Source organism: Pteropus medius, unplaced genomic scaffold, assembly GCF_902729225.1.
Source record: "Pteropus medius unplaced genomic scaffold, Ma_sr-lr_union100, whole genome shotgun sequence".
Classification (NCBI taxonomy): Eukaryota; Metazoa; Chordata; class Mammalia; order Chiroptera; family Pteropodidae; genus Pteropus; species Pteropus medius.
This window is the reverse complement of record NW_024354503.1, coordinates 14,330,039-14,351,636: the sequence shown is the minus strand read 5'-3', so window position 1 is coordinate 14,351,636 and position 21,598 is coordinate 14,330,039. Positions and strand designations below refer to the sequence as shown.

At 37.1% G+C, this 21,598-nt stretch overlaps 1 protein-coding gene across 1 annotated transcript in view; it reads left to right on the top strand.

Moving 5' to 3' along the window:
* The first annotated feature begins 867 nt into the window (after positions 1-867).
* CDC5L (cell division cycle 5 like) overlaps positions 868-21,598 on the top strand; it is a 38,652-nt gene continuing 17,921 nt past the window's right edge. The window contains exons 1-10 of the mRNA XM_039854690.1: positions 868-1,044; positions 3,361-3,464; positions 4,499-4,660; positions 5,248-5,375; positions 6,967-7,066; positions 11,790-12,008; positions 13,376-13,520; positions 14,731-14,919; positions 18,333-18,481; positions 20,178-20,340. Coding sequence (XP_039710624.1) covers positions 1,000-1,044; positions 3,361-3,464; positions 4,499-4,660; positions 5,248-5,375; positions 6,967-7,066; positions 11,790-12,008; positions 13,376-13,520; positions 14,731-14,919; positions 18,333-18,481; positions 20,178-20,340 — 1,404 coding nt within the window. The 5' untranslated portion in view covers positions 868-999. The remainder of the gene's footprint in view (positions 1,045-3,360; positions 3,465-4,498; positions 4,661-5,247; positions 5,376-6,966; positions 7,067-11,789; positions 12,009-13,375; positions 13,521-14,730; positions 14,920-18,332; positions 18,482-20,177; positions 20,341-21,598) is intronic.

The following is a 21,598-nucleotide window of genomic DNA, read 5'->3' as shown; positions in this document are numbered from 1 at the left end:
GCTCTCTCACTTCTGCTCCTCTCAATGCATCTGGGACCAGTTTATTTCCTTCCTGGTCTACATAGAACATAACATGGTGGCAGACAACTCCGGGTGTCATATATTAGAGAGTCATCGGCAGAGACTGGCCTCTTCTAGGTTCCAGTGTCAAAAATCCTGGGGAGACTTACTGGGCACAGCCTTTAACAGCTCAAACGGCCAGTGTGCGTGCGCGCGAACGTTCGTGTACGTGTGCGACACTGACCTTAGCAACAGACTGGATGTTGGGGGTGGAGTGGGCAGGAGGTAACGGTCATACATCCTATAGAGGGTTTCTGGGACAGCCACTGACCACCAAGGGTTGTCTTTCTTGTAATAACAGTTGCCACTTTTTTTGAGCAGTTACTATATATCAGATACTGTGCTAGGTTCCTGCTCTTATTTTTTAGGACAACCCTATGAGATTGGAACAATTTTCTCTACAGGTTAGGACATTTAGGCTTAAAGAAGCTATTGCCTTTTCCTAAGTATTCTGTGCACAAATTCCTATTAGTTAAATGCCTAATAAAGTGCTAAGTTAATAATTAACGAAAGCTCTTTTTAGATCTGCTGGGCTGAAACACCGCACGAGTGACGGTCCCACTAGGTGACGTCACGACCGAGCCTACCACATTCTCTCTCTAAAAGCCACGGCCGATACATCGCGAGGGCCGTTTTCTTCCAACCCGTCTGGACATGCGCGCGGCGTAGTGCGCTTCGGCTAGAGTGGTTTGATGGTTTTCTGTCCGTTTTCCTACAACACAGCTTTAACAACAAGGCACTTATTTTTAGTTCAGCCACCCGAGTTCTCGCGATATTTGCGACTCTGCTCCCCGCCCACCGCCTTGCGCCTGCGCAGATCTTCACAAAGCAGAAGGTCGTGACTGGAGGAAGTGTCTGCTCTCGGTCCCGTGGCCATAGCGTCGTTACTACTTCTGCGAACCTCCTCTCGGCCGCTTGCCGAGACACTCCGCCGCCAAGATGCCTCGAATTATGATTAAGGGGGGCGTGTGGAGGAATACCGAGGTAAGTCCCGTTTTCCCGCCGTCCGCTGCCCTTCGTCCCCTCCGGCAGCCTTTGCGCACGCGCGAGGAGGTCGGTGAGGCCAGGAGGATGCCCTGCAGGGTCTGCCGGGCGGTGGTGGGTTTCGGGCAACGCGGGGCAGACCCTCTGGGCCTTTACCTAGTGCTTGACCCTCCGTTATCTGAGCATCTCAAAGACAGGGACCGTCATTTCACCATCTGACTACCTGCCAGGCACTTGTTAGGCCCCCGGTGGATATTTGTTGAATTGAGGACGCGCCTCGCTTCCTGGAGGAACTCAGAGTATGGAGGGGGAGATAGGACATCGGCGAGAGTTGGTTTCATGGGGTACCCGGGCACCGTGCCTCTCCTTGATAACTCAAAAATAAAGAAGTGCTGTGGTCACAACTTTGTTTCTTCACTGACTTCCATGCAAAGGGAAAGCAGCTTAAATGCCAGATTCGAATTGCCCATTTATGCCCGCATACCGCTGGTTATCTGTTATCAAGGCATAACTTGTTTGTCCTCCTGAAAGATCCCAAGGCCTGTCTCTTCCTGTCACTCCTCCTCAGCCTGGATAGAAGCCAGATGGGATAAACTGACTACAGCAATTTCTTTGCTTCCAGAAATGTAGCGGGTAATGCCAATGGTGTGCCGAAGAGCAATAGAGAGGGAGTAAAATAGAAATAACATATTAGTGCAGTTTGTGTTTAGAGTGCACTGAGCTTGTCAGTTTCTGGAGCACATCATATCTTTTCATGATCTGTGTCTTTTTATATCTTGTGCTATCTTTAAATATTCTCCTACTGCTTGGCATCTTTCACCATCCTTCAAAACTCAGTTCAGGAGCTCTTCCTGGAAATTTTGCCCATTCATCCTGTAAAAATTAGTTGCAGCCCCCATTGCACTTATGGCTCCTATTTCATTCATTTGTTATTGCTTGCTTTGTCTTTTTGCAAGCATCGTATCCTTTTATGTGATGCTGGATAAGTTGCTTAACCTCTCAGGACTTCATTTTCTTTTTCCTTTTTCTAATGGGGATGATAATACCTACTTCTCCAGGATTAAATGAGTAAATATATTTGGAATATTTAGAACAGAGTCTGACACATAGTAGGCTTTAAGTAAGTGCTAGTTGCTATTTCTTTCCCCCAACAGACAGCACTGCAAAAGAACCAGATCTTTGTATCCTTAGAACTTAGGCCAGTAACCAAGGTGAAATAGGTTCCTTGGCAAATGTTTGTAGAATGAATCTAGTAGGGTAGATAACTGCTATTATACACACAGTTGAAGATGTGTTTAAGTATAGTAGTACTGCAACAAAGTTACAAATAAAGTCAGGAATAACCTTGCCTCACAGCTTACAGAGGGAACCAAGCTATTTAAATTGGAGAAGAGATAGTTTCTGGGGGAGAGACAGATGTACAAAATCAAGTAACAGCACGATTCTTCTGCAGTGGCCAAAGCCCTGCAGTCTTTTTTTTTTTTAAATCTTCTCCTGCAGTCTTTTTTTTTAATCTCTGATGAGGGGAAGGTGGAGTGGAGTGGAGTAGCTCATATACGAGGCATATAGCTCAAGTTTAATGTGGAAAAAATTCTAAAAGCAGAATGCCCCAAGTGCATTCATCTTTGGCTCTGTTATTCCTGGTGTCTGGCTTAGCTTGCTGGCCTCCTCTGGGATTCAGATTGGTTAATTACATATCAGAATGGGTGCTGTGGTGAAATAGTATTTAGAGAGAGCTGATTGGTGAGGTGGGGGAGAAATACTTAATTCTTAGATTAGACCTGAGATGTGTTTTCTTGGGTCAGAGAGGGGGTTATGGGACTGGGGAGAAAATGCCATTTGTAAATTGGAGGCAGGAAGCCTAGATTGGAGATTGGAGTCATTAGAGTCTTGACTTGCTTCTTGAGGGTTGGATTTGTCCTATTCACTTCAAGACCTTGTACAAGGTAGGTGTTCAGGAAATGTTTTTTGAATGAATTAGTGAATGAGCTGGACACATTGGAGAATACTTTTTGTTGGTCTCTATCAAGTATGGATTCTCAGATTGGGTTGTACTCATCCCAATTTATTGGGGGAGGAGAGTTGTGTGTAAGGGAGGGTAAGGTGTCCTTATAAGAGATATTTTCTTAATTTCTTACATTTTGCTGATTCTGGCTTGCTGTTACGATAGTAAATGAGGTTTTTGTACTTTTTTTTTTTAAACCTAGGAAACGTGTGTGTCTTTCTCGCTAGCTACCTTGTCAGAGTTAATTTAAATTTTTTCACTTGTAGTTTTGTGATTAAATATACTGTTTTTCTTTGACAATTTTTTTTTAGGATGAAATTCTGAAAGCAGCAGTAATGAAATATGGGAAAAACCAGTGGTCTAGGATTGCCTCACTGCTGCACAGAAAATCAGCAAAGCAGTGCAAAGCCAGATGGTATGTGCCAGTTAATGAGTGGAAAGCAGAAACCAACCTTCATTATGATGATGAAAATGTCAGTTCTTTGAACCTTACCCAAGAAAGCAGGCATTGTGATATAATAGAAAGGATGGAGTGAGAGATGGGAATTTAGATTTAAGACTTAGCTGTCACTTGCTTCCTACGTGATTTTGGGCAAGCTCTTTTTCTGCCCGTTTCCTCCCAATTGGAATAATAGTATTTGGCCCTAACTGATGGAGATACAAGGCTCAAGTGAGTTAATGTGTTTGAGAGTGCTTTGTGAAGCATAAAATAAATCTGCTTTTAGGTACGGATGAATTCCAGTTTATAAATAGATTGTGTTCCAGAAAGTTTAAAAGTTGGTTAGAACTTACTTTCCCAAAGAAATAAATGATAAATGGTAATTAATTTTCTAGGCTAGTTCACAGTGAGTTTCTTCATAATATAATCGAAATATTATACATTTGCTGCCCTAAAATATAATATAACTCAACACTACACCTGGGGTGTCCCCTTTGAAGTCACAGGGTAGTGGACACATTAAACTTTTTACATGTGTTTGTGGCATGAGTGATCTGGCCTCTACCCTGACCCATGTACCAGGATCACATTTTGAATTCTACAGTTGAGTGACCTAATTTTCTAGGCACCTGGTTAGGGGAAAGGATCAGAATGTAGTGGTTGGACTCCAAAGAGGAAGATGGTCCTCACCATGAAGAAGTGGTTTTGATTTCTGCCCTAATGTTTGGTAATGCTTATTTATATCTCATTTGCCAGCTTCTCATCCAGCTAAATAGATTGGGTGGAAAAGGTGGGTTGGGTGGGGCATTAGACAGATAATGGCAGTAATTTTAAGTTTAAAAACACATAAACAAATTAGCGAATATTCTGAAGTAAAAACACAGCTTTCGTAATTGAAGGATGAGAATTTCCTTGTGTTTTTCAGACACTAGAATTCTGTGTCCAATGTATAAATAAGATATTCATGTTGGATGACTGATTAATGTATAAAATTGTATTTTTTAAAATAGGTATGAGTGGCTGGATCCAAGCATTAAGAAAACGGAATGGTCCAGAGAAGAAGAGGAAAAACTCCTGCACTTGGCCAAGTTGATGCCAACACAGTGGAGGACCATCGCTCCAATCATTGGAAGAACGGCTGCCCAGTGCTTGGAGCACTATGAATTTCTTCTGTAAGTGAATCTCCAAAAGCAGTATTAAAATGTGTGCATATCTTCTGAATGAGGCTGAATAAACTTTAGCATTTTCTATCTTTAAACATTTAGTTACAGACCTGAGTAAAGCTAACTAAGTTAAAGCTATTGGATTATATATTCCAAATTTCATGTGGTTGATCAAAATTGTTTTTTATTATGTACTTTAAAAAAAATAATTTAAGACTATTAAACAAATCATAGAAAACCTGGGAAAAAATAGTAAAACAAATAAAAATCACCCATAATCACCTTGTTGAGAGTTAACCAATGGAAGATTTTGGTTCTTCAGTAATAGTGGTTGTTGTTTGTTGCTTTTTTTTTTTGGTATGGCTGCTCTGCATTTATGATAAAGTGGCTGCTTGGATCCTCTTTTTAGTGAATGGAAATACGGAAATTAGAAGGAATTTAGATACCATCTCTTTCAGGTGAAGCAATAGTAGAAATGCTCTATTTTGTCAGTGCCCACCATTGGGTTTTTGAAAGCAAGTGCCAGTGCTAGGAAACATGGTTTTTCTAAGACTAAATGGTATGATGGTATGACTAACTCAATTGGACTCTTCTAGGGATAAAGCTGCCCAAAGAGACAATGAAGAGGAAACAACAGATGATCCACGAAAACTTAAACCTGGAGAAATAGATCCAAATCCAGAAACAAAACCAGCACGGCCTGATCCAATTGATATGGACGAGGGTAAGTGTATGCTTGTGAAGAACTTATTTCTTTCTTTGGTAGCCATATACTCCTCAGGTTTCTTTTGAACTCTTTTAGTTTCTTTCTAAACTCTGACTTTTTAGAATCCCAGTTTAATCTGTACTTGTATTCTAAGTCTCTAAATGTGTCCAGTTTTCTATTATAGAGTAATTGCTGTTTTTGGACAGTATTTCTTTATCTTCTAATTTTTCAGTTCATTTAAAAAGTAGTGTAATACTAATGGACAGATTTTCTGGAGGCTAGAGGTAAGCACTTGAAGATCTTTTATTCTCATTTCCATTCTGTGGAGAGGGCCAAGAAGTTAAGATATTGGTCCTTAATCCTATTTACTTCTTTGACTTTAGGCAGATAATTTAATTTTTGAAAAAAACAGCACTGTGATGGAGACTTATGATGACTCCTTAAGACATTGAATCAAGAATCAGAAGAACTAGGTTTTAGACTCATTTTAGACTCAGCCACTTATTAGCTGTTTGACCTTAGGCAAGTCATATAATCTGTCTGAGCTTTGATTCCATTTCCTGCCAGATGGAGAATAATATCTGTCTTACCTTACAGGATTGTTGTGAAGCATTTAATGAATATTTGTTGAGTTTTTAACATTTAAAAGTTTGGTGGGAGTGGTTCATAAAGGCAGACATGGCTTGTCTAGCTGCATCATTGTCACATGGGGAACTTTTAAAAAACAAGTACTATGGCCTCCCTTGAAGATAATTGAATCAGTAATTTGGGGAGTGGAGGAGTGATCCTGGAATCTGAGTATTTTAAAAGTTCTGTTGCGATTCCATTGGATAGCTGTGTATAGGAATTGGTCTAAAGCAGCGGTCCCCAACCTTTTTGCCACCAGGGACTGGTGTTCCTATAAGAATTTAATGCTTGATGGTCTGAGGTGGAGTTGAGGCGGTGATGCTAGCTCTGGGGAGCAGCTGCAAATGCAGATGAAGCTTTGCTCACTTGCCTGCCACTCTCCTGCTGTGTGGCCTGGTTCCTAACAGGCCAATGACTGGTACGGGTCTACAGCCTGGGGTTTAGGGACCCCTGGTCTAAGGCATCAGTAATGATATTTATTCCACTTTGGGGAGCCATGGAAAATGTACTGGAGGAGAGAGAGAGTTCTGAGGAACGAAAGGTGTATATAATGAAGATTATCAATTTCCTTATAATTAGTAGTTTTGTAGTATTGCACAGTTTGTGCTGTGCCAGTTAGTAGAGGATAATGAAGGATATGATAATTATAGCCACTGTTTCATGAATATTGCTAGATGCTTTACTTACCTATTTTGCTTTACTTATCTTTTCTCAATATCCCTGTGAAGTAGGTATTGTTCTCCTTTTATAGATGATGAAACATGCTCAGGGAGAATTAGTTATCCAGGGTCACGTAGCTAGCAAGTGTTGGGCCTGGTTTTTAACTCACATATTTCTCATTTTAAAACCCAGGCTATTTCCATTATGCTATACCATATGATGATTATGAGTGGGTTTTTCATCTTAAGCATTAGGGTATGCCTCTCACATACCTTGCTTTTGTTGGAGAACAACTTAGTTTTTCTTCTCTTTATTTTTGCAGATGAACTTGAGATGCTTTCTGAAGCTAGAGCCCGCCTGGCTAATACTCAGGGAAAGAAGGCCAAAAGGAAAGCAAGAGAGAAACAGTTGGAAGAAGCAAGGTATGGTTGTTTATATCTGTAGTTGATCAATTAGTCTTTGTGTCCTTTGGCTCAGTAAAACTGCATGATTTATCCAACCCTGTTGGGTGATAATAATTAGAATACTCAATTCCAATTTTGCTAATATTATTTAGTTTCTTTATTACTTTGGAAAAGTGTTATTTTTCCCCCTAACCATTTCAGAATATAGAAAAAAATAACATTAAAAAAATTTTTTGGTACAGTATGGCAGAAGTTCATTCAGTATGTTGGATTTTTCTGTTAGCATGGGAGAGCTACATTTGTTGTAGCCATCTTGGAGTCAGGTGGCTAGACGACATATAAAACTGTGTGACTTTTGCATGATTGCCAGTTAGTTACTCTCTTTGATTAGTGTAGGGCAGGCACTGGCTTAAAATAGGAAACTTGACAACACAGAAGGAGTTAATGAACCTTAAATTAAATTTTAGGCTCTCACAGAAATTTTTATTTAAAAAGTGTGAGAATTAAGTATTGCCCTTTATTCCAGGTTTTTTTCCACTTCCCCCTCCTTTCTCTCTTTTGGTTAGAGCTGTGATTGACATCATTACTAATGGCCCAAAACCTAAGAGGAAGTGTATAAAGGTATAACTTGAATTGTATAAGAGCTTATTAGCTTTTAGAATCAGACCTGCATGGCTGTTTTTTGTGGTCCTCAAACCAGGAGGTGCTTACCGACCTAATGACTAGCGTTGTCTTGATGGTTTCCCCAATAATGACTTTGAAGTGCCAGATCCTGGAAAGGAGGATTCTTTCATGCCTAAGGGTGTTTGGCACTAGCCCAGAATAGTAACTTAGGATGGGAGTATGACTGGCTTGGGACAGTAAACAGAAACCAGGAGGAGTTACTAAATTTCTTGCCCAGTCTCAGCCACCTTTCTATTCTGTACACTAGTTAGGGTTAAATAATGTAAGGTTGAAAAAAATTCACTTTTCTATTTTTGTCCATGGTTGGTTGTGAACCAAAATATTTTGAGCCTTTCAGCCATGTGGATTGGGCCTGGGATGTGGCAAGCGTGCATATATGAAAAATCTATGGCTGACGTTGCTTGCCTTAAATAAATTTTTTGAGGTTTAAATTTACACTACACTTCCTTGTAGATTTTCTTGGAGTGTCTACACATTTTTATAACTTATGTTTTACATATATCTTGTAATAGACTCAATTGGTCTGTATGCAAAATGCAGTGCAGATCTTTTTAAATGGTAAATTACAGATCTGTTTTACAACTTAAAACTTTTTATTGATTATAAAAATAATATAATTTTCTTTCAGTATTGTTCAGTTTTATTTTTTGGGCATGGTTATATTCGCTTAGTAGTATATTGCAAATGTTTTCTATTGTTATTTACAGTCTTTAAGTCCTTTATGTAAAGAATGAGGTTTCTTTAATTTTTGGAATGTCCTTCCAAACCTTTTTTTTTCAGTAGAGATGTACATTTATGTGTATGTACACAGAAAATAACATTTATGTAAGATTCGATCATACTGTATGTTTATACTATTTTGATGAGAGGTCTGCTGTTAATCTTATTGAGGTTCCTTGTAAGTAATGAATCATTTTTCTTTTGCTGCTTTCAAGATTTTCTCCTTGTCTTTGGCTTTCAGCATTGTTAACTTGATGTTTCTGTTCGTAGATTTCTTTAAATTTATCTTCCTTGGAGTTTTGAGCTTTCTGGATGTGTAGATTAATGGTATTTTCAATAAGCTTAGGAAATTTTCATCCATTATTTTTTGAAATATTTTATTTTGTTCCCTTTTTTCTTTCCTCTCCTTTTGTGCATATGTTGGTGCACTTACTGGTGTCTCACATTTCTATGAGGCTCTGTTCATATTTCTTATTTTCCTCTGTTCTTCAGATTGCGTAACCTTTATCCATCTGTCTTCAAGTTCGCTAATTCTTCTGTCAGTTTGAATCTACTGTTGAGCCTCTCTAATGAAATTTTCATTTCAGCTTTATATTTTTTTAACTCCAGTACTTCTATTTGGTTCTTTTTAATCATTTCTATCTCTTTACTGATATTTTCTATTTGATGCAACATTGTCATCATACTTTACTCCTTTAATCATGGTTTCCTTTTGTTCTTTGAACATATTTCTAATGGCTTCTTTGAAGTCTGTCTGTTAAATGTGACATCTGGTAGCTCTCACAGTTTCTGTTGCCTGCTTTTTTTCTTGGTACATGGGTCATGCTCTCTTGTTTCTTCGCATGCCTCATAATTTTTTATTGAGAACTGTAGAACTTAGAAGATATATTTTAGCAGTTCTGGGTACTAGTCTTCTCCCCACCCCTTTTTGTTAGTGTTATTTCCTTGTTTATTTGCTTAGTGACTGGCTGGATTATTTAGTGATGTCTGTTCTCCCTTACCTCCCCTCAGAAATGTGAAGCTTCCCATCTTGCTTCTCATGGGAGTGCAGTCTTGGGTTTGCCCACAGTTACCCTGGATGACTAGGTTTTGACAGGACTTTGACATCTTTTTCTCTGGCTACACACAGTTGTTAAACTCTTCTAATTGCCTACTGATTGCTTTATTGTTTTCAGCAGTGTCTTGGGGCATAAATTGCTCCACAAACTGATCCAGTCAGATTTGGGCTCCTTCGAAGGGATAGTTTCAGATGTCAGTGTTTGATATTTGTTCTGACTCCAGGGAGACTCCTCCCACCTGTCTCTTTCTGTGTTTCTTTCTGGCGCACTAGTGGACTTACAGCTTAGCCTGTATCTGCAATGAATTTTTCAGTTTCTTCCCAGTTGCATGTAACTACAACTTCCACCGTTTTTGAGAGTGAGCCTGGGCTTGAACTTATTCATGATGTATTCCAAATGAAGTTAGTGTCTTTGGAGAGAGATTTGGAGTTCTCTGTTTTACTACTGCACTCTGATGTGCTTGTCTGTGAGTGACACCCACACATTAGGAGCTAAGTGCTTGGTGGTGGTGGCGGGGTGGGTAGCAGCCCTAGCTCTCTTTGGCCTACCTCTCCCAGCATGGAATCCTCATCCCCCAATCAAGGGCAAGGGCTGTTGAGGTTCCAGTATGTTTAGCAGCATTGTGCACAAGATAGAGCCTCTGGGCAGATGAAGGCAGCCACTACTTCTCTGCTGCTCTGGATCAAACTAGATTCTCCAATAGGTCTCTATCTGGAGGCAGGATTAAAAAGTGTTGGTATCTTGCCCTTCCTGGAATGAAAGCCCACTTGGGAGTTGGAGGGGAGCCAGAATCCTGTGTTCTTGGTTGAGGCACCTGTGTGGAGTAGAATTTTCACCTCCCTGAGCTGAGAGGGAGGAAAAGAGAAAGGAGTGGATCTAGATTCAGATATCACAGACTCTCACTTTTCTTACCAAGTTTTAGATTTTCTTGAATAAATGCTGCTTCATTTGCTTTATGCCCTTAGGATCCTTTTCAGAGACTTAAAATTATTAAAAAAAATTTTTTTACTAGTTTTCATCAGTTTTCCTGGGAAATGGGTCTGCAGAGCCGCAAGCTGGAAGTTGCTTCTGTGTACTGTTTTGTAAATTTACTTCCCCCCCTTGAATATTGTGAATAACTTTTATAATCATTAAGTATTTAAAACGATAGCATCATGGGAAAGTACAAAGAAAAAAGTAAAAAGTAAATGAAATTTCAACTTTCAGTGATTATCACTGTTAATATTTTGGTGGACATCCTTCACATATCCCCACATATTCACTGATAAATATGCATATAGTATTTACATGCTGCTCTGTAACATGTAAACTTCATAATAATACACAGTGTGTCTTGGGCATATAAGTTTTTTAAAGGTTATATGAAGGCTTATAATAACCTATCTTATAACTATGTTATAAATTCACTTAACTAATTTCTTATTGTTGAATGTTTAGATTATGTCTAGTTATCCACTCTTATGAGTAGTGCCGAGGGAATAGTCTTGTAGCTAAGTCCTTGTTCATGTTCTTAATTATTTCCTTAGGCTAAAGACTGAGGAGGAAGTTGCTGGGTTTAAAAATGTGAAAAACTTTAGTATTTTAATGTATATTTCTAAATTCTCTCTGGAGACAGCTACACCAGTTTACTTTCTCATTACCAGTGTGGGAGAGTGTCTACTTTTTGTACCCTTGCCATTAAAACAAAACAAAAAGCTTAATGTTATTAATTAGATATACAAAAATGGTACTTGTTGATTTAATTTGTGATTTTTAAATTATTAAAATTTGTCATTTTAGCAATTCATATTTTTTTCCTTAGTGAACTGTTTATTTCCTCTTGTTCTTTTTTCCCTTGGTTATGTTTTTAAAAAACTTGCATAGATTCTTTATATCTAACCATTCCTAATATTAATTGCAAGTATTTTTTCTCATTTGCTTTATTAATTTTGTTTTATGATTTTTTAAAGAGTGCTACAGAGATATAAAATTTAAATTTCAAAGCCATTGATATTTTTCTTTATTCTTTATTTAATTTATAGTTGGTGAATACATTCTCATCCAGAGATAAAATAACATATAGTTCCTTGTGGTTTTTTTTGTTTTAGTGTGTCTGTATGTGCACATGTGATTACATATGTACCTTTAAATCGAAACTGAACTATATATTGGTGAATGGTATGAGGTGAAGATTTATTTCTTTCTCAAATAACCAATGAGTTTTCTTAGCTCTATTGGATAATCCATCCCTTCCCCATGGCACTTGATTTTTGAGATGATCTTGTGTTCTTTTTCTTCAGGCGTCTTGCTGCCCTCCAAAAGAGAAGAGAACTTCGAGCAGCTGGTATAGAAATTCAGAAGAAGAGAAAAAAGAAGAGAGGAGTTGATTATAATGCTGAAATCCCATTTGAAAAAAAGCCTGCTCTTGGTTTCTATGATACTTCTGAGGAAAACTACCAGGCTCTTGATGCAGATTTCAGGAAGTTAAGACAGCAGGATCTTGATGGAGAGCTAAGATCGTAAGTTGCTTTTCTGATTTTGAAAACGGAAAGGTATAGTTGGAATTTTATGGAGGGCCAAGTATCATTGTCAGCCGGATTTTTTTTTTTTTTTTTTATTTAGAACACAGTGGCCTACATATCCTTCTATTTATTAATGAGTTCACCTTTCTGAGAAAATCAATGACTTTGGCTGTCCTGTTTTTAGCATAGATTACTATTTATATCTCTTGAAATGTCAGCACTTGGCTGTTAGTGAAATGTCTACTCACTGAGTATAATCTTAAGATTTATGTACATTTGTGAATAGATTGATTGTTTTACTAATAGCCTGAAGGAATCTGTCAAACTCTTGTCTGATTCTTTTTGTCTTTTCTAGTGAAAAATTTATTTTATTTTTCTTAAAATGAAGATTAAAAGAAAACTACTAATACATTCTAAAATTTTCACTCAATAGGGATAAGTATATACTTTTATAAAATGGTGGTTTTAGGATGCAGAAGATTTTGCCTATTTCTAGAGATTTTTAGAGTTTCTTTAATTCTACAATCAATACTGTGGAGAGAACCTTTTATGATTGTCAAAGATTTTTAGTTTTTACTCTCTTACTTTCCATTTCTATTGACATGAGGTGTTATTAAACAACAGTTATTAGTCACTGTGAAATAGGATTTTCTTGGATATACTCTATTTATTTCTCAAATTAGGACCTTGCTTTAAGTAGCTTTTACAAATAGAGAGATTGAAGATGAACACTAATCATTTGGAAGGTATAGACTAGATGGGGAAGAGGATGATGCACAGAAGGGAAGGAGGCATTTATGGAGCTTTAAAAGATGGCCTCGAGCCTGGCTTTAAACTTCCTGACAACTTTTTGGTGTAATTTATCAGGACTTAAATATCCTTTTAAAAAATATAGTGAATTTAAAAAATCATAATAAACAGTTGAATAATAGTTTTACAGGGAAATTTAAAAATTCATTGTTTCAATTTCATCCCCTTCACATAATTATTTTTCTTTTATGTGTACATATATTTTTATATGAATATGATATAGAAGAGTTCTGTTTTTCTTTTAATGTTATATGCAACATTTAGCTTATTGTCATAGTTTTTATACTTATATAGTTTTAATATTTAATACTTAAATTACTTAATACATTCTATTTTCTTAATAATTCTATTACTATTCTAAGTCTGCATTTCTATTGAATATAGTGGGTAGGTAATGGTGTAAGGAACAAATTAATGTATATAGTTTTTGTCAGTTTATTAGCATTTTTCTTAGAAATGGAATTATTTTGTTCAAAGTGTATGTGTATTTATATGGCTTTTAATGTCATTATCTGTATGTAACTTTTAAAAATCTCTACCTTGATTCATGACAGTGAAAAAGAAGGAAGAGATAGAAAAAAAGACAAACAGCATTTGAAAAGGAAAAAGGAGTCTGATTTACCATCAGCTATTCTTCAAACTAGTGGTGTTTCTGAATTTACAAAAAAGAGAAGCAAACTAGTACTTCCTGCTCCTCAGGTACTATGATAAAAGCAGTTTTTTCACTGTGTGAACTCATAGGCTTATCATATATTCAACAGATGTTTGAGGGCTTATATCCCAAGTTTTTGCTAGGTGCTGGGTACCCTTAAGGAATTCACAGTGAGCCACATAAAGATAAGTCATTGTGATACAGGATGATAAATAAGCAACAACTTCTCTGCGTAATTATATCAGGCCTTAAACCGCTTACATGATGGTTTAGTAAGTAATTGTCAGCTCTTAGCAATTTCTCAAGTCTTTCTTTTGTGGTTGACCCAGGATAAAGGTGGTATTTGGCTTTGTGGACCTTAGGCTGCTTTCTTTTAGGAAATGTTTTGTTGTGTCATATGATTTTGAGAATAGCAGTGAAAATTGGTGTGGGAGTCACAGACAAGAGAGAGGGGAACATTCCCTCAGTCAGCTTATCACATGCTCTGTTCCTTCGACTTAATTATAGTTGGGCAGAAACATGGGAATTTTGAATAAGCTCTCTTTTTTTTTAAAGACTCTGTAGATGAAAAAGGAATCGATTGATGGATTGCTACAGGAGAGTTCTGTTTTGAGTCATACAGCTTTGTAGAATTGGATAGTTCAGTGGAGCAGAGAGATGGACTTAGGAGGCCAGATGAGTTTCTCTCTCAAAATGAATACTCTAGCTACAGCAACACAAGATTCTTCACAAACAAAATAATTTTGTCATATGCTGCCATTCCTGTGATATTTCTTAAATTGAGATTTTGCCTGTTACTTTTTTTTTCTTGGTAATCCTTAGGATATTTATTTTGGTAAAATTACTAAGATAACACATTTTGATTTATTTTCTTAGGGATCTTGTGGCTGAGTGGATTCTCTGTGTTTGATATTTTAATTGGTTTTCAGTCATACCCCATATGAGAGTTTTGTACAAATACTGTTTTATGTTTTTGTTATATTAATATATTGCTTGGTTTAAAAGAATTTCAGTATGGAAATTCATGCAAGACTTTGCAGCTTGATACCATGAAGTTCCCCCACCCCTTATATTGGAAAGACTTTTAAAAACTTTATAATGGAAATTTTCACATCCACAAAAAGTAAAGAGAGTAGTACCATGAACCCTGGGTACTCATCACACAGTTTCAGCGATATCTCTTTCTGAAATATGGAAGCTTTAAGCTGTGTTGTTCTCTGGTTAAAATATTGCTTACTGTGATAACTGTCTTTTTAGATTTCAGATGCAGAACTCCAGGAAGTTGTGAAAGTAGGCCAAGCAAGTGAAATTGCACGTCAGACTGCTGAGGAATCTGGCATAACAAACTCTGCTTCCAGCACTCTTTTGTCTGAGTACAATGTCACCAACAACAGCATTGCTCTTCGAACACCACGGACGCCAGCTTCCCAGGACAGAATTCTGCAGGTAAGCTGTCATATAGCAGAGTGAGCCTTTCACTTGTTTATTGTTCTTGAAAGTATTATGAAGGTGAACACTTGAGTGGTTCTTGAATACATAGATCCTAGGGGCCTGAATACATAGATCCTAGAGATTTCTATAGTACGGAAGGTAAATCAGCAGATTCAGTAATTAGGTGGTTTCCTTTCTACATTAAGTCATAGTTTTTTTTGAAGCCAGCTCTTCGGCCTTCATTAATCTATCGGTAAAGCACAGCATTTTAAAATTTCATGTTGCCTAGCAATCCTAGAAAGAAAGCAGGTGTGTGTAGTCAGTAATTTTTAAAACGTCCTTGTATTTCTGTACTTAGCTCGGCATAGGCTGCCATCAGTACTGCCATCCTGCTCTCTCCTTAACACACGAGGTATACAGCTCTGTGCGTTCTTACGGTGTCTGTATGCCGGAGACCGTAACAAAACACTGTGGAGTCTTTTATTATCCTTATGTCTTATTTTCTTTTCTCTGATAGTCAGAAATATAATTTTAAGGTCTTGATCCAGGAGCCAAATAGTCTTAAAAGGCTTAGTAAGAAAACAGTGGTGTTCCGCATTACTTGCTCTTTAGAGGTTTCAGTTATAACTTTGTTTTTACTACCTTAGACACTTGGTAACATGTTGATTTTTTTTCCTAGTTTTAGACATTTTTGCATCCAGAATTTGAACATTTGGCTCTTTTATAACTTCTGTCTCTATCATGCCTACATATTCTTTCCATTCCCTCATCTTTCATTACAGTTATGTCATAATTTTGGATAGCTCCATATTCATAGTTTATCTTATGACTGTTGCAACCATATTCAGTGCTGAGCCACAGAGTGCCTTATAATTACTTCACTGTGCAGTATTTTGTTTTTCTTTGAGTTAACAGTTATTGCTAATTTTCTGATTACTTAGCACTGATTCTACTCTAGACTTTATATTAACTGTGTAAATCTTCTGTAATATGGGCAAATTTTAGGTATTCTTATCTTTTAGAAGAAGTCTTTCCCAAAACTTCTCAGTGTTCTAGTCTGGATTGATTACTCTTAAGATCTTGTTTATCGTTCCTTCTCTTGATTACCCTTCACTGTCACCCTAGAAAGTCCCTTGGATCTCTTCTTTCCTGGCTCCCATGCCTTTCGTTTTCTTGGTTTACTCCCTTGTTAATGAAGTAAATCCTTCTGTAACTTTCTGAGGAAGTGTTCATGGGAGATGGAATTTTTAAGACCTTGCATATCTGTAAATTACCGTTTTATCTTCTTATTTGGTTGGGAGTATAACTTCAGTTTTGAAGGCAGTGCTCCAATGTCTTCTGACTTCCATTGTTGTTCTTGAGCTCTCTGGTGCCCTTTAGGTTGTTAATAGAAAACCTGTTTTTTTTCTTTCTTTGGAAGTTTATATGATCTTCTCTTTTTCACAAGCATGTTTCTTGTTGGTATGGTTCTGTTTCAATCACTATGCTAGGTACTTGGTGGGTCTTTTCATTCTGGAGACTCAGGGCCTTCAATTCTGGGGAATTATTTTGAAATAAAAAAAAATTTCTTCCCTTTCACTATTGTGTTCTCTTTATAAACCTCAAATTTTCTTGTTTGTTTTTCTCAGGTTGTCTGCCTTAATTGACTTAGTGTGAACAGATTTTCTGAATTTTACCTTTATTTGGTTTTAAAATTTCTACTGTCGTATTTTTAATTTCCAAGTGTTCTTTCTTAAATGTGTTTAATTTTTTAAAGATCTATTCTATTTATGAATATCTTCTTATTTCTCTGAGGTTATATTGGTACTTTTTATGTTTTATTTTTTCTGCATAATTATTGTTAGTTTTATTCTGTCTTTCATATGAGATGTTTCCTTAAGTATCTTTTGAGCTTTAGCTCTCTGCCTATATCTAGTGGGTGAAGGTGGGGCAGTTAAGGTAGAAGCTCCTTGGTGGGAGTGGGCTTCTTGACTCTGGGTTTGAAGGCTTAGCTGGCTGGGGTATTTCATTGGGGAATTCTTGATGTCAGTATTTCTTGACCTTTTCTCTTGTATTAGTCAGATTCCCCAGAGAAGTAAGTAGCTTCCAGTCTCCTGCCTGGAGGGTGTAAAACTGGACAGCCTTAGGGGAGCTTAGATGGAGAAAAATGCTTTGTATTTAGAATAGTAAAAAGAACACACAAAGTACTTTGATAATATGAAATTCAAGGTTCTTTCCATGAATAAAGAGAGACTGAATAATGAAATAAGCCTTGCTTCAGTTATCTTCATTATGCCCCAAAAGTTAGTGACGTAAAACATTTTGTTATGCTCATGGTTTCTTTGGGTCAGGAATTTAGACAGGGCATAGAAGGAATGGCTTGGATCTGCTCCATGATGTCTAGGGCCTCAGCTAGAAAGACTTAGCATTTGGGGGTAACTTGATGAATAGGTCCTGGAATCATCATTTTTCCATGTTTTATGTGTGATGCTGGCTATGGGTTGGATTCTTACCTGGGAACGTGCATGTGGCCTCTCTTTGTGGGCTTTCTCACAGCATGGTGGCATGAGAGAGTTGAACTTCTCTCATGGCCTCTCAGGGCTCCAATGTGAATGTTGCAGTGAGTGTGGTGGGAAGCTGCATTTTTTCCTACCCTTGCCTTGGAAATTAAGCAGTGTCATTTATTGCTTTATTCTTAGTTATAGGCAAGTCACAAGTGCACATAGATTCAAGAGGAGGGAACATAGACTCCACTTCTTGATGGAAGGTACATCAAGGATGAATTACGACATGAGCATGTGAGATGAGAGAGAGAGTAGTGTCTATTTTTAAAAATAACAGCCTTTCACAGACCCTAAGTTGGGGATTAAGAGACTTATAGATGCAGTGATAGTAATGAATGCAGGTTTATAGTGGAGGGACTAAAGAGAGTATAGTCAGTCCTGCCTACAAAAGGTCAAGGAAGACATCAGAAAGGAACCTGCCCACGTGAGTTCTTAGTGGATAGGCCAATTGGTAGTGTCTTAACTTCCCATTAGAAGAGTCTGAAGACACTGAGAGGCTGATGAAGACTAAATAAAGAATTAGTGATAAAGCTAGGTTAAAGATTTGGTGTTCTGACAGTTAGCTTAAACTGACATGGGGAACTTTGAATTCTTAGTTACTTACAATTATAAAGAGGTTTGGCACATTAAATAGAAGTTTTTGGGTAATGGTAATTTCATATGTGAGGCCACAGGAGCATTTGACACATAAAACTTTGTTTTTAAACTTCTTAGTTGCTATGTGTAGGTTGACAGAAGGAATGGAAGTATTGAATTCTGCCATGGTCTAGTAGTCATTTTCTCTCTCGGTTTTCACTGAGAAAATGTATAGGAGACTAGAAGAGAGGATTCTGCTTTTCTGTCTAAACTGTTAAAACACACTTTTTTTATTTTCTTGTTACTCAGGAAGCCCAGAACCTTATGGCTCTCACCAATGTGGATACCCCGTTAAAAGGTGGACTTAACACACCATTGCACGAGAGTGACTTCTCAGGTGTGACTCCACAGAGGCAGGTTGTACAGACTCCAAACACAGTTCTTTCTACCCCATTCAGGTATTGTAGATAAATGTTTTCTGTTTTAAAAAAACTTGAATCTGAGGTCTTGGACATTTTTGCTTTTAGTAACATTAACAGAATGGAAATAAGTGATCAGCTTGCCTTTTTCACAGTAGTAAATAACATAATAGTATCCAGGGAATAGTTAAATACTATATGGAGCTTCCTTCTTTGTGCAGAGTTTCTGATGCCTTCACCTCGTTTCTAAATACTTTTTATCTGATTTTAAAGAGCAAATCAGTCCATTGTTAATGATCATTTGGTGAATTTAATAAAAATTGTAATCCTTTTTTAGTGTATGTGCTACTGAAATGAGCACAAAATTGTAATCCTTTTTATGTATGTGTTAATGTTGCCTTCCCCCAACAATTCATTATGAAAATTTCTAACATTCAGAGAGGGTGAAAGAATGGTAAAGCAAAGAGCTATATATCCATCACCTAGATTGTACAGTTGTTAACATTTTACTGTATTTGCTTTATCACATATCCATCCGTCAATCTGTCTTATTTTAATGCATTTCAGAGTAACTTGCAGGTATCAGTCCATTTCACCCCTAAACACTTCCTCATGCATATCATTAACTAGATTTCAGAGTTCAGTATTTTTTTGCAGTCTTTTTGTTTTAAGCTGTTGTGTTTTTAAGAATAATTTTAAAGATATAAACTTAATAGAAGCAAGTCGTATTAAAATGGAATTTTAACTTTTAAAGGTTGGAAATAGTCAAGGTTTCCTTTTAATCTTAAATGTTAGGCTATGTTCTCCTGCTGTTTATAATGAGAAGCATCTCAGACTGTTAAAACTGTATATGACTGACAGCAAGATCACGAAACGGTGGCAGCCAAATCCATGTATGTTAACATTTCTTGCAAGGCTTGTAAGAGAGCCTAATCCCTTTTTTCCTGTGTGTGTCTTGTCTCTCAACTAGATTGTAAGCTCCTTGCGGGCAGGGACCATGTCTTATATGATAACACTTCACCTCACCCCTGGGGAACAGCTGTCTGGCAGTACCATATATCTGGAACACAGCCAAGCTACAGGAAGTAAGAACCCTGGTCCCCCCCCAAAAAAAAGCTTCGAACAATTAAAATTTAAGCTGCAAAGTCTATGGATTTTATTCCTAAGAGATTCTCTTAGCTCTCACTCAGAACTGTTCATATTTAGATTTGATTCTTAAAGCCTGCTGTTTGGTTCCAAATAAAATGTAAAGAGGGGAACTACTTAAAATATGCACACTGCTTAAAATATGCACACTGATAATGTTGTGATAGTGAACAGCTATATATGCAGAGGACGATGCCAATTATCAGGTGAAGACCCTGAACTCAAACAGAGAGCCTGTGAGTGTGGTGGCTCACTTCTATGCCCATTGTATGTATGTTCTTAGCCACCCTAATGTGTCAAGAAAAAGTTGAAATAATGTCTGGTGGACCTTATTTCAAGGGAGGCAAGAACATGTCAAATGTAGTGAGTTTAATGGAAGTCATTAAAATAAGAATGCTGTATGTAAATACTAAGTTAGCTGAGCTAAACTTTTATTTTAACCTAGAGATCTAACCTAAAACCAGGTAGGAAGACAGAATTTTTGAATTTCTATTTGTTTTATTTGTAAAATAATGTAAGTGAAAAACATTTGAAAGCACAATACAAATAAAAAGAGCACTTTTATTAATTAGAATTTCTGTTTTTCTAGGACTCCCTCTCATGGATCTGAAGGACTGACTCCCCGGAGTGGGACAACTCCCAAACCAGTTGTAAACTCCACCCCAGGTAGAACTCCTCTTCGAGACAAGTTAAACATTAATCCTGAGGATGGAATGGCAGACTACAGTGATCCCTCTTATGTGAAGCAGATGGTACATATCAATTCCCTTTTAATACTCTTTAAAAAAATTTAAAAAAATACCTCATGGGTGCCAAGTTAAAAATTTCCCCCTTGTCAGTGCATATTACATATACCTTAAGAATAGGTATACCTGTGGATGTCAGAAAAGTTGAATGATTTACAGTACTTGAGAAGGGAACCTTTGGTCTCATATGCCTACTTTTTTTATCTTAATATGTTTGTAAATATTGATTATGCCTATAGTGATGCTCCTTGTGTCTCTTTCATGATTCTAATTTTAATAATTTGCTAATACTTTCTTGAATCATACACTTATTAAAACCTTTTTTCTGTAAAATAAATTTTTAGTTTCGAATGCCTCAAATTAAATTTTGACCCTTGATTTCTCTATTTGCTCTGTACTTTTCGATAGACAATCTAGATCTCTAAGCCAAATCAATTTGATGTTTATAGCTGATCTTGGTAAAGTTTTCTTTTGTATGTTTTGCATGGTGATATAGAAAGGTAAATTATAAAAGTTCCAGTTTTGCTTTGCTCACATTATTGCTTTTATTACATCATTACTGGGCCTTATCTATGCCAGGGAAATCATTTGTGAGATTTTTTTTGTTAATGAGTTCCAGTGATACTGGCCTGTTTTCAGTTTATAATTTAATTCTAACTTCATGTATAGATTTGGTTAGTTAGAATTCTTTTAATGTTCAAATTGATATCGACTAAAGCAAACTCTGATTAGCTACATAAGAATTAAATGAAGAATTTAATGTGTGCAAGGCATGAACACTTTAGGGGATCTAAAGTTGACAAAAGATGTCCATTGTTTTAAAGTTTATACTCTGGAGAGGTTGGCAGTACTAAAACTAGTTAAAAAATAATTGTCACGTAAGAACAAAGTAAGCCCTTTGACTAAAACTTAACATGCTTAGGGTGGCTAAAGAAATATTAACATTTGTTGTGTGGGTATGAAGAAAGCCTTCACTGAAGAAGTATGCTCAGTAGGTGGGTGGCAGCTCTTCCAGATGGAGACCACAATGTGAATAAGCATGGAGCATGTTTTAAGCAACTTTAGCAACTCATCTGTTTCTCGCATCTAGCATATGTGTAATGGAGCCAGTGGGGAGTGAGAAAGGAAAAGTGAGCTGAGACTGTACTGGAGAAAACTTTGGGCACCAGACAATTTCCTCTGGAACAATGGGCCTTTTTTTTACTTTTTGCCTGCATATGATCTAGTATTTCTATTAAACACACCCCCCCACACACATACACCC